The sequence below is a fragment of the Metarhizium album genome (genome assembly GCF_000804445.1).
Source record: "Metarhizium album ARSEF 1941 chromosome Unknown scaffold_28, whole genome shotgun sequence".
Taxonomy (NCBI): Eukaryota; Fungi; Ascomycota; class Sordariomycetes; order Hypocreales; family Clavicipitaceae; genus Metarhizium; species Metarhizium album.
In genome coordinates, this window is record NW_024467602.1 from 15,903 (window position 1) to 28,941 (window position 13,039).

Consider the following 13,039-nt stretch of genomic DNA (forward strand, 5'->3'; position numbering starts at 1 on the left):
TGTGTGTATCTGGCTGAGCTGTGGAGCAACTTTCTGATATTTCTATGCAGAATTGTGGTCTGTCATGTAGGGATTCTAGGTAAGCATCTAACGTTTACGTGGCCCCAATACTTGTACTGCTGCCATCGCTTAAGCATAATGTTCACGTGGATGTAAACGAGAAGCAGTCAACGACTCTTCAGTAGGCGTAGTGCATCGCACCGCGCTAGGCTGGCTCTAGGCTCATTGGGGCGATGCAAGTTCGGTGGTATTGCATGCGATAGTTTTATTACGTCAACAATTGTGCTGCTTTTATGGTCAATGACTGAACATCAATTGATTCTTGGAGCTTCAAGAGGTATGCGTCAGCCTGCCGCAGCCAAAAAGACGGCTAGCTGTTTGCTGGCGACATTTTCGCTGGTTGCCCTACTTGCTAAACGACATGAAATCGCTGGAAAGAGCGGCCTGCATGGATATTTAGGCTCGTAGAAATATGTCACTATCCGTCACAAGATCACACCTTGATGCAACGCATAATACGTAGAAGAGCATGCACGTAAAAGCCACGTGCCAACGAAGCTATCCAAAGGGCAAGGACGGATGCATTCATACCGTGCTCGAATCGCGTTTCTACTCATTGACCTCGCCAAGCTGTCGGGGATGGCGAGACGTGAGAGTGATTTCGTCGTCGTCGTTATTCGAGCCCGTTGAGTCGGCCAAAGCATTTGTTCTGCAGCAGACGAGAACATGAGGCGTGCCACCAGTCAACCTCGAGATTGGAACTGATGCTCATCCTCTTTCGCCCCTCAGTGGCCATTATGCCAACAGGTCGAATGGCGGCCGTTGTACCACACCAAATCGCCTGGCCACCGACTATCTGGACTCTGACGCGGTCGCCTTCGCTCGGTTGGACAGCAAGCCTTGGCTGCTTGCCCTGCTATCAACCCGACTGAGTCGTCGCCACTCACCACGCTCCTTTTCTGTAAAATTCACCCAAGACCAGTCGTGCGGGACGGATCAACAAAAGTTCACGAGGCAGGCAATCTTTCCTAGGGTTAGGGTTGTTTGTCAACGTCGCCGACAGAGCGTTCTTCATCGCGACGGCGTCGCCGACGCTGCAGGACCGCCATGCCGACAAGGCAGGCGTACGAGAAGCCGGGCCGCGCCGTGCAAGGAACAAGCGGCAAGCGGCAAGGTGCTCGCGGTTGTTCAATGTTGACAGCCGTGTTGGCCACGTCCGGTCTTCGCCAGTCCCGACTCCCACCGTACCACGCATGCCAGTCGGCAACAACCATGTCATTGCATCGTTGTAAGCCCCGTCTACCGGGTATACAGCGTCTCGTCTTGCTGCCTGATCGCCAGTCGTATCCCTATCCTTGACTGCGCCGAGACCACGACCCCGGCCGTCGTGTTGCGCGTCAAACATGATGTCCAGAGCGGCATCGTCCAGGCTTCCAATCCAAAACACCATGCCCCATCTCCGGTGAAAAAGTCCCTCCGTTCCACTCGTCTACGAGTCACACTCACCGTGTGCCTTGGAGCCACCCCCGTCATCGATGACCACGCTCCCCCGGCCCCGGCGCGCAATCAAGTCGTGCATCTCAACGTCGTCGTCCTCGAATCCAGCCTCCCGCAGCGCCGCGTGTTCGCGCAGCGCCCGCCTCGCCCCGGCATCCTTTTCCATCCGCTGCATGAGGTCCTGGTCCGTCGGCCAGTACACCCTCCGCACGCCCTGCGCCACCAGATCCATCACCACCAGCGCCGCCAGAGCCACGAGCAGCGTCGTCCACCACGACGCCTGCCGCCCAAAGTTGCGCAGCAGGCCCCGTCGGACCATGTCCTTGCCTACTTTGGGGGGGTACATGCCCGACAGGAAGAGACACCAGAGGAACCATCCGGCCACCGAGATGATGAAGCCGCCAAACGTGATGACCGTTTTGGAGTGTAGCTCGAGGATTCTGTCGCCGGGTCAGTTGATGCGTTGCTGATGGCAGGTGGTCTCGACAGAGAACAAAAGAAGAAGAAGAAAGGGAAAAAAAAAGGGGCGGTGGAAAAGCACACCACGCCCATGGCATAAAGGCTAGTGTCCGCCGTAAACAGCGCGCTCCAAAACTCGCCCAGCGTAAAGTAGTAAATGACAAAGCTGCCTGCGACCCCCATCGCCATCCATCCAAAGTACTGTCGCAGGTTGAACCCCCTGTTCTGCTGTCCAAACGTGTACAGCTCCGGCACGGCGAGCAGCGTCTCGGCGCCGAGGTCCTTCTCAAAGATGCCCAACAAGATGACGGGCAGTGAAGTGAACAGGCTATTAAACACGGTCAGACTCCACGACTCAAAGAGCGACGTGCCCGAGTATCCATTGAACCGCTGAAAGTGCGCCTGGACCATGAAGAAGAGCACCTCCTTCCAAAACGTCGCGAGCACGTATTTCCCCGTGCGGAGGTAGTTCCAGCGGCCGTGGACGAGCAGCAGCTGCTGAAGGAAGCGGAACTGGGCGATGGAGTAGTCGGATATGCGTGAGGCTTGGAGCCCTTCGCGGCCGAAAATCCCGATGCCGACGTGCGAGGACTGGATCATGCCAATGTCGTTGGCGCCGTCACCAATGGCGAGGGTCATGGACGAAGGGATGAAGCGTCGGATGGACGTGACCAGGTTGGTCTTTTGGGAGGGTGAGGCGCGGCAGCATATCACCGAGTCGACGCGGAGGACGAGGTCATAGAAGAGGACGGCCAACTCGTCCGAGGCATCGATGGTGGCGAGGGTGTGGCCGTCGACGACGACCACTGAGTGCGGGACCATGCCACGGCAGACGTCGTTGAGCGTCGACGTCATGGTGTCTCGGAGGTTGCCCCGGGCGCCGTCGAGGATGTATATCTCCGAAAACGGCTTGCACACGCGGGCCGAGTGCCCTATATTGATGGCTGTCTCGCGCTTGTCGCCTGTCAGCATCCAGACTTTGATGTTAGCTCGTCGGAGCTTGTCAATCGTCTCGGGCACGCCGTCTTGCAACTTGTCTTCAGTGGCAGTGGCGCCAGCAAGCTCGAGCTTCTGCTCAATCATCTCGCCGGCCCTCTCAACCAGCTCCTGGCGGTTGACAAGACTCGTCTCGGCCTCGCGGTACAGTTGCTTCCAAGAAGCGTAGGCATCCTCGTCGACGTACCGATACGCGTGCAGCAATGTTCGCAGACCCTCGGTTGCAAAATCTTCAACATGTTGGAAGCATTGCTCGAAAACAGCCGCCTCGTTGCTGGCCATGGACTCGTCAATTCGGTGATCCACGTCCTCAACCGCCGGCATGTGGCTCAGACTCTGTCGTCTGGCGTGTGACAACACATCCTGCGAAACTCGAGGCGTTCCCGACTCGTCGGCTTGTCGTCTAGCCACCCACGACCCGACGCCCTCTGAGCACGGAAGTCTGCTGGCATCCATCGACAATCTGCCAATGCTGCGTCGAAGCCTCTCCAACCGATCGATCGACTCGCCTCGCTTCAAGGCGAGACTCGTTCTCGGCGTACCCCTTCCACTGGCCATGCTCATTCGTGTTCGGACCTTGCCCTGTTCGAATGTCTTGCGCATGCTAGCCCGTCGGCTAACATCACTTGCCTTTTGTTCAGCCAAATGACTCAATCTAAGTCGGGAAGTGATGACATTGTCGGCGCCCTTGCAGAAAACGCAAATGCGGCCATTGGGCATTCTGATAATGATTGACATTCTCTTCCTCTTGCTGCTGAATTCAACCACGTCCAGCACCTGGTACGACTCGACTCGAAGCACACCCCTGTCATCATATGTCTGCAACTTGATAGTCTGCGCGGTACGATCCATCAACAGCCACCCCATGTCGCGGGCGTATTCAACCAGTGCCAATTCATCGGGAGAAGCAGCCTGAAACGAGAAATCACCATCGTCCTGTTTCTCAGGCAAGCAGGTGTGACACAAGGCAATGCACAGCAGAAAGTGTCGTACCTTGCGAGAAAAGACGGTGTTTGGGTGTCGGCGAACATAGTCCAACATATCCTCCGTCTTCATCTCTGGTTCCTCGTTCGGCCGCACCGTCGACCTCCAGCGTGATGCACGTGCAAGAGAGGCAGTCCTCCTGGGCTGTGACGCTCGTCTATTAGCACCCTCCTCCTCGTCCTCTTCCAAAATGTCATCTTCATCCCGATGGAAAAACTTGGTCTTGTGCGGCGAGACGGGAGGCGGGGGCTGCTGTTCCTGCTTGCCCTTGTTGTGACGACTCCGCGACGCAGCTGCCGCCATGTCCTTTTGCTTCACATGCTCATCGCGTTGTATATCCATGTCGTGAAGGAAAGCCACCCCCGCAACGCTCATCTTGCGGAATCGCATAATGTTTTCAGTCAACGTACCGGTCTTGTCCGAAAATACGTGGCTCACTTGGCCCAGGTTTTCCAAGATGGTAGTCGTGTTGGCCACCATGGGGGTATCGGTGACGGGGTCGTACATGTCGACGTCCCGCAGCAAGAAGAGCTGGCCAATCTTGATGATTTCCATGCTGATGTACAGAGAGAGCGGGATCAGTGTGTTGAACATGATGAGGTAGCCGAAAAAAACTTCCTTCAACGGCACACCGGCAGTCCACTGGCCTGGGGTTGCTACGTAGAACGACCAGTCTTGGGTGTCCTTCTTCCACAACGAGTAGCCGACGGTAAGTCCAGCAGCGAGCGTGAGCACAATGACAATCTGAAAGAGCACCATCTTGTTGATCATGGTGTGCATGGCGGGCTTCTTGGCGGTAACATTCTTGTTGGCGTTCATGCGAATCTTGCATTCCTCTCCGGAATTGACCACTATGCCGATCGCCTCGGCAGTGTTGCGAAGAATCGATCCGCGGTAAATGACATTGTTCAACGACAACGGCTGTGTTTCATGTCCGGCTGTGACTCGGCCGTCGTAGCTGTACAAATCAATATTGGGATCCTCCGAGTCAATTGTGGCCGTGGTCGACTTGATGCCGTCGAGCGTGTTGCACCGCTCCGCCAACAAAGGACAGGCCTGCTTGCTCTTGAGATTTGTCTCACCATCTAGAGCCATTGTCTCGATGTAGGCAACGCCATTGGGCCCCGTAGCATGCAGCAAAATCATATCCGCGGGTGCGCCGTCATTTCGTCTCAGTCTCACCACATCGCCAACCTTGACATGTTGCCATTGCACGCACAACCAGTCTCGAGGGTTCATATCGTGCGCGCCGCCCTCAAGGCTGTCATTGCCAGTTGCAGCGCGCACCTCGGTCTGCGTCGCATCCTTCGCCGTGGTGCCATGTCGTCGTCTGCGGTTCAAGACCCACGTCTCACTGCGATTTTCTGACTTGTCCAGCTGGTACCTCCGATAATCGTCATATCCCTCTTTGAGCATGCTGAAAGCGACAAAGATTGACAGGGGCACAATCGTAGTCCACCGTCCCACTGTACTCAATCCAGGAATCATTTGCAAAACACCCATGGCCAAAAAGTAAAAGTTGCCCAATTTGCTGAACTGGAACAGCAGTTGCTTGGGCACGAAATCGTACGCGGTATACCGACTCGATCGAATAAAGTTGCCGATATAAGGACGCTGGCTTCGCCCATCAATCAGCGCTTCTGACGGGTTCAGGGGATTACGACGGCCATCGTGGCTCGGGGGCGGGGGCTTCCCCCGTAATGCGCCCTCAATGATCAATTTCTGATATGTCCTGGAGAGGATGAGCTTCAAGGCATTCTTCCATGAAGCATTCCGTATTTCCTTCTTCCCTCTGTCCTCCCTGGTCTTTTCTGGCCGTAAACGCCGGCTTGAGTTTCTCAAAGTCTGGGTCGCCTCGTCATCGACAGGGGTGGTAGTTGAGACAATGGCAGTTTTGGGTGTGCGCTGACCAGCGTCACCAAAGGATAGCTCCATATCGGTCAAGGCATTCCTCGAGGGAATGGTGGGCGGCACTTGATGATAATGTCCCTCCCCGTGTCCGTCCCCATGCGGGCTCGTCGAGCGCGCCAGTAACCGCCTGTTCGATGGTGGTCCCGAGAAAGATGCAGCTCGGACAATACCGCTTGGGTTCGCGGGGTCGGAATTTGCCCTCCTCGGGAATGCTTGTTTGGTCGCGTTCGTCGAATGAGAAGCATCGTGGCTATGGATGTCGTCGTCATCGTCGTCGTCAAGGTCGTTGTTGGCCGACATGGCGCCAATTCCGCTGCCAGGTTGTACGGGGCCCATGATGCTTCAAAATGCAATGGTGTCTCGGTGTCGATACGTAACACGCTGCATGTCTGCTCAGCTGGGAATAATTGAAGTTTGCAGTAGTAATGTTGCGCGAAAGGGAGGAGGGGCTTGGCAAACAATGGACGAAAAGTGCACCACAGGATAGGAAGATTTTACGGGAAAAAAGTAAAAATACAGCGGAAGTGTGAAAAGTACAGGTGAAGAAGAAAAGGAAGAAGAGAAAAAAAAAAGGCCGTAGTAGATCGCACGATGTGGTCAACGCAGGAAACCACTGATCGCAGTATTTGACGACTCAGACGAAAACATTCAATGTTGGAGCGACCAGAAGGCGATGGTCTCGGTCAAAGCGAGATCAGCAGTGACAGTCATTGGACTCTAAAAAAAGCCCACAGGCCAGGCAACGTCGAAACGAGCGCGGCGATCCAGGCCCGTGGCGCCCAGAGACACCCTCGGGCAGCACACGTATGTGCCTCTAAGTACCTGCCTAGGTAGCTTAAGTACCCAAGGTAACGTCGCTCCAGTGCAGGCAGGCAACATGTCTAGAGCCAATTGTTGGGCGTCTTGGTCGTGTGGCGCACCGACCAACCAATCTATGGGCCAATACGGACCGCTGTGGCTGACGGGTACAATGGCAGGTCCGTCGCTGTTGAACCAGACAACAACAGCAGCCACACAGCCACTCAACTCACCAGCTGACTGCACTGCACTGCCTCGGATCAGTCGCAAACAGCCCTCGTGCCAGGCTGCGGCCGCCCTCGAGTGCTTTTGAGTAAAGTACTTGGAAGTATTTGAGTTAAGTACCTAGGTAGATAACTACCTAGGTACGTGCTTGGCGCCCGGGCACGTGTGCCCATGGGGCACTGTCCGGACCGGGAATCATCAGTGGATACTCCGTGCTCCGCAACATCAATTACATGCTTGTTTCCCCTCAAATCGTCCCATCCACTCCGTCGTCCAAGGTCAATCTTGGCATCCGAGCAGCCAAACAACATCGCTCAAACAGCTTCTTAAAATGTACCAAGTAGCAAATCAACCTTGTTTTGTTCAAATGTGGACTTGACTACAGCAACAATGGCAACACCACCTTCTCACGGCCTACACAAGACAACATGTTTTTTGAAAGCTTTGAACCCGTTTTGCATTCCTAGATGCGGCCACATGTATAAACCAAGTCCCATCTTCGCCAGCCCACTGCCTGTCCAACGTCCATGGTTCACTAGTGTATACGCAGCCTGTAAGCAGCTGCTCAAACTGTCATGGTGGCACCGCACATGCCCAGGAAAAGAATCCTCGGATATGTATGTCACCATCCCCTGGGAACACTCACCCACACATGCACACACTTGTTGCGTTCGTGTTGCTTCTATCCTGCCCGGAGCACCCTAACCTAATTACAACAAGGAGGATGAATATCCAGAATATCACTCCTTCTACCCCTCCCAAAAAAAGACCCCGAATCCTCTGCGTCGGCCTCCTGGGCCCGCTTATTATTCAACCGCCAACTTGAAACGGGGACAACTGCGACCAAACAATCAAAAGAGAAAAATGACCAATATTAATCAAGATATGCATGAAATATGAATTAGGTCCCCAGTGGTTGCACGGCGGCAAAATCTACCACTCTTGAATGGACAGGTACTCGAACAGAGCAGTAAAAAAAACGAATAAGCCAACAAAGAAAGGAAAAGCTGAACTTGGCCAAGAGTAAAATGAAAACAAGCCACCAGGGTGCCATCAAGTCGCAAAGGCTTTGCGCAGCGAAATCTGTTGCGATGCGACTGTAGCGCGAGAGGAAAAAAATGAGAAATGCACGGTCATTGTACCGCACGTACACGTGTGGTTTCATATAGTGCTATCGTCGTGAACCAACTCGAATTGACCGAGTTGTCGTTGCGTGGTGCAGTTGAGTACATCGTGGGAAAGAGTGTCCGAGACAGACCAACTGCAGGAGATAAGGGTATGTGGCAAAGCCTTCGAAACGGCATGAAAACGAGGCAAAGGTATTAGTATCCAATCCAAGACCGGACAACAGCCCATGGTATCAACTGCTTGAAAGGAGCAGAAATATAAAAAAGCAACGCCTTGCATGATATGTACATTTTTCTTGGCCAGACTCCGCTCCCTTAGACTTCTGGGCAACGAACAAAGTTGCCCGTACTTGTCGCCGTGGGGGAGTTTCACTGGACTAGGGACGGACGTCATCAGTCACTGTCATGCAGGATGCGCAACAGACTCTGGTGACAAGCTAACGGGCTCGACGTGGTCGAATTGGACCAACTGGTCCATATCGATTTCGCTCTGTTGCGGATTTATAAAGTTGTTTGGAGACTGGCCATGCATAGGCAGGTTGATGATGTGCTTGGAATACATCTCGTTCAGACTCGTGCCATCCTCTGAAACGGCGCAAGAGCCGTCATGACCGCCGACGTAGATTTCGGCAGAACCCGGGCGGCCCATCATCGAAATTGGTGGAGACTGTTCGACAATGGACGGCTCAGCAGCACCGTTGTACGGCATTGGTGACATGGTGCCACCATTGTGCTCAGGACCAACCATGGGCGACAGGAACCCACTGTTGCTGTAGGGAGTCCCAAAACTGGCCGTCGGGAGAGGTGCCGTCTCCTGTCCATGTGATACATAGGTGCCAGCGGGGCTGGGAGGAAACTCAGCAGGTGAGGCAGTCGTGGCCGACATGGGGTATTGACGCATATCGAGTCCGAAACCAGCCTGAGTATCAATCCTGAGGTTGTGACCCATGCCGCTTGGCTGTTGTGGAACAGGGGCGTAAATGTTCGGATTGTGCTGAGCCCCCATCTCAGGAGGCGGTTGAATGTAGAACGAGGGCATTGGCTGGTTTTGGAACATGGCAAAGTCGATCGGACCGGGTACAGACCGACTTCGCTGTCTCTTGTGACCATGTGGCGGCGGTCGAATTGCCGAGTGCATCTGGTTCATACCCCAATGTTCCTGCACCATGCCAGGGTGTGGCTGATGAAAGTTGGGTTGAGAGGCTGGTCGTGCTGTTGGAGATACCGGAGCTGACACGGAAATCGCATGCGGATCAGTGACAACGGCGGTCGGGAAGTGCTGAGGGTTATGTCGGTTCATGAAGGAATCGAGAGAGACGAGTTTGGCCAATTGGTTTGTCAAAACCTTTGGGTTTCCCCCGAGCTGGTGTATCATGCACTGAGTGGCCTGAAGGTCCTCTGTAAAGTCGTTAACCGGGTAAAAGCCGCTCGTCGTTGACGATGAATCCATGAAGAAGTGGGGGGCACGGTTCAATTCAATGACAATGCCACCCATCTTGTTTGGGTCAGTCTCGTTATTCTCCAACCAGATGTTCTTAATGTACGAAAAGGGATACTCGATCTTGTATCCCGCCTGTTCGTTATTAATGTAGTAGGTCATGGTGCACTTGTCAGGTGAGTAAAAGATAATGAGGTCCATGGTGTTCTGTCCGACCCGAGTCCATTTTCCGATGCTGAGAGAGCGGCAGGTGAGATGGTGGATCACTGAGAAACGATTGGGGGTCAGCGGCGCTCCACCGGATTGGAAAGTAAACACGCATGATGCTCAACTTACAAACTTTGCCCTGGACTTGGTCGCCGCCAAGCAGCATACCATTGTGGCCAAAGGGAATCAAGCCAGTACGGCCAAGATAGTTACCGCCGAGTCCTTTGCCAGTTTCCATGGCTTGCATGGCCAGGTATGCCCTCATAGACTCCGGGATAGAGTCAATATCTTCACCCGTTTCCAGACTCTTCTTGGCCAACAACTTAATTTTGGCTCGTCTACAACGGATATCAGTATCAATTACTCATGGTCGAAGAAATCCCGCGACACAAGAGGGACACCCATGTAAATATACCACAAAATTGTAGAGGCGGGCCGAGGGCTAAACATACCGGTTCTGAAACCAAATTTGAACGGACCTCTCCGTCATGTTGATCTCATCCGCTATTCTTTCACGCACTCCAGCAGTAGGGGTTGGGTTTTTGTTAAACTCCAATTCCAGTATAGTGAGCTGATCCTGTGTTGCTCTCTGTCTCTTTTGATTCTTCTGCTGCTGGGTCAAGGTACTCTTCCGGGGAGGTCGCTTCGAATTAGAGCTGCCATGGCCACCAGAGCTGGACTGTGATGGTGATAGCTTGTTTGAAGACGTAGGCGTGACAACTTCGCTGTCGAGGACAGAACCAGGAGTTGGCACGGGAGGAGCCGCGGTCAGGGCCACGGCATGCTCGACCTCGGTGGTCATTGCGAACTGATGAAAATAGCCTTTGAAATCCAGCGTGCCGTGCCGTGTCGTGTCGTGTCGTGTCGTGTCGTGTCTGTGCGGAATATGACGGCTGAGCCCAACAAAAGGATTCCCTATTAGCAGCGGCGATATTGTTCCAGTGGCGTGAGACCGTAGGCTGGCTGGCGTCTTGTTGGGCGGTGCAAGGTGAAATCGAACTCAATGGTGCCAATTGCTCGAGGTCCAGATACGACGGTGCAGGGAGCGGTCAGACTGATGGAAATGATGCTTTGGTTATAAACGGCGAAAACCAAATGACGGTTTCGAAAGCGATTTCGAGGTCCGAGACTAGGAGTAGGAAGTGTAGCGAGTGTGTGTGTGCGTGCGTGTGTGTGTGTGTGTGTTGGTTTGCAGGTAACGAGAAACGCAATGAATATCAGTCTTTAGAATCCCACAGCGGGCTGACGATTGAGGGCTCTTGAGTTTGCGGTTGACGTCGTAGACGAGGAGCCGGAAAGAACGTAATGGTCCCGGAAAGAGTGACGGGAACCGAAATGGCTGTTGAACAAGAGAGTGACTTGAAATGAAAGAAAACGTCGGGAAAGAGAAGGACGTAGAAAAAGGACAGGGGAGAGTGATGATGATGGAGGACGAGTAGAAAAAAAACGAAGGATGGGAAGACGGGGGAGCAACCCTGCAGAGCGTCAGTTGGTTGGCCTGGGCGAAGAGGAGAAGAAAGGAAGTGGAAGGGTGGGGGGAGGGGGGGCAGACAGACGGACAGACACATACCTGGGATCAACAGATCTCAGCGCCGGGGAAGCACAGGGGTGTCATTGGTAGCAGCACGGCTCTGGGCCAGGCGCCTGGAGACATCTGGACTCGAGAACTAGCAGCTGTGGACTAGGACCTAGGTACTTGAGTAAGTACTTAAAGCAAGTACTTGGTCAGTTACTACGTCCTCGGTATGGAGTAGTGGGCACCTGGTGGCCTGGCACGGGTACCTGTCGAGACTCGGTTCGGCCTCGGGGTTCAAGAGGCATTGGCGTTGGCGGGCAAGGCTTGGGGTTGGGGGGGTTGTTTTTGGGGGTGTCGAGCCAGGCACGCACACAGAGCACACAGAGCACACAGAGCACACAGAGCACACAGAGCACACAGAGCGCACAGAGTCCAAGCCCGCCAGACCGGCCACGGCTTGGCTCCGTAATGCTGCAGGAACAGGCGCGAGCGAGGCCCATCCCAGCTCTTGGAGAGACTGGTTGCGAGCTGGTCGCGCGACTGAGCGGCGCGCGTGGGAGAGGAGAGGCGAGGGGCGAGGGGCGCCGTGCTAAGCTCGGAAAAGAAACGATGAACACCTTCGCGCGCCAAAGCTTTCCAACTCGAACCAGGCCTCGAGTCCATTCATTGTCCCTTGGACGAATCGCATCGGACCGGGATGTCCAAGTATGACTGCTCATTGGCCCCCATTGGCCCTGCCCACACACACGCCGCCCCTCTGACTGGCAAGGCGACCAAGCTCTTCTCGCATGGCCGCGAGCGAGGCGCGCGCAAGACATCAGAAAACCCAAACGACGTGTTCCTTTTTCTTTCCTCCTTATCTCCAGTGGCCATCCCATCCAGTGGCCACGGGCATCCAGCGAATGAGCTCCGGGAGGCTCGCTGCGCGTGGCGTGTGGCAGCCGCTCGGGCAGGGACAGGGCGGCCTTGGCCTTGAATGCGTGGTGATGCAGCAACACTACTCCGTACCGAGCACGCGCGCGCGCCTAGTCCGGCTTTAGCAAGAAGAGCCCGCCCGAGACCTTACAGAATGGGATGATCCCACGGCAGGTTGACGGTTCGGATGACAACCGCCATCATCCCAGTCTTGTCCGTTGTAGAGTGTCGACGAGCACTCCAGTCGCCTGGTGCTCCGTATTCTGTAACAACACCAGCACCGTTTGCCAGCAAGGACCAGGCTGAAGGACTCACGACGCCCCCTGCCGCTCTGGACGCATAGACGATCGCCCATCTCTTGACCAACTGGATGCCACTCAGACTCTGGCCAAGTCTGGGAGTCTGGGAGCTCCCATCTCCCCTGCCCCCTGCTTGTCGTGGGCACGCCTGCAAGTGGGCAAGGCTTGGGCATGTGGCCGACGTGGACTCGTGGGTTCCTGAGCACTTGGTTCCTGATCTTTGCCCAAACCGTCATCGCGCCAGTCGGGGCCGTCCCTCTCAACGCCACCCATCACCCATGCCTTGTGCCTGAGCTCCTTCTCCACCCACGCCTCGAGACTCCTCTCCGTAGATGGTAGCTGGGTGCTGCCTACTCCGCGCTGAATACGGAGTATCGGCAGGAGTACGGAGAACGCAGCGCGAGGTAGTATACGCATGTACATAACTATGTCATCGGATGAGGCGGACGAAACACTCAGCCAGCATCGCACAATCTTTACCCAGGTCTTTTATCCTTGCATGGGGTCGTTTTGGATCATCCGCCTAAAAAGATGCTCCGTCCGCTGCCCAAAAAAAAAAAAAAAAACCCATTCTCTCTATCGATCCGTGGCACTCCGTGGCACCCTCACAAGGGGCACGGTGCGTTTTAGCCTCTGGTCAGGGGTCGCCGTATTGCGCCAAAATGCC

At 54.7% G+C, this 13,039-nt stretch overlaps 2 protein-coding genes across 2 annotated transcripts; both read right to left on the minus strand.

The window, feature by feature from the left end:
• Window positions 1-1,489: 1,489 nt before the first annotated feature.
• On the minus strand, window positions 1,490-6,183 carry MAM_07139 (ATPase, P-type, phospholipid-translocating, flippase; the record flags this gene model as incomplete). Its single annotated transcript, XM_040825937.1, has 2 exons — window positions 1,490-1,937; window positions 2,039-6,183. 2 exons carry the CDS (start codon window positions 6,181-6,183, stop codon window positions 1,490-1,492), a joined length of 4,593 nt encoding a protein of 1,530 aa, XP_040675978.1.
• A 2,217-nt stretch (window positions 6,184-8,400) lies between these two features.
• On the minus strand, window positions 8,401-10,444 carry MAM_07140 (homeoprotein; the record flags this gene model as incomplete). The annotated part of the gene is made up of 3 exons (XM_040825938.1): window positions 8,401-9,701; window positions 9,772-9,980; window positions 10,095-10,444. The coding sequence occupies 3 exons, from the start codon at window positions 10,442-10,444 to the stop codon at window positions 8,401-8,403; spliced, it is 1,860 nt and encodes a 619-aa protein (XP_040675979.1).
• Between the last annotated feature and the right edge of the window lie 2,595 nt (window positions 10,445-13,039).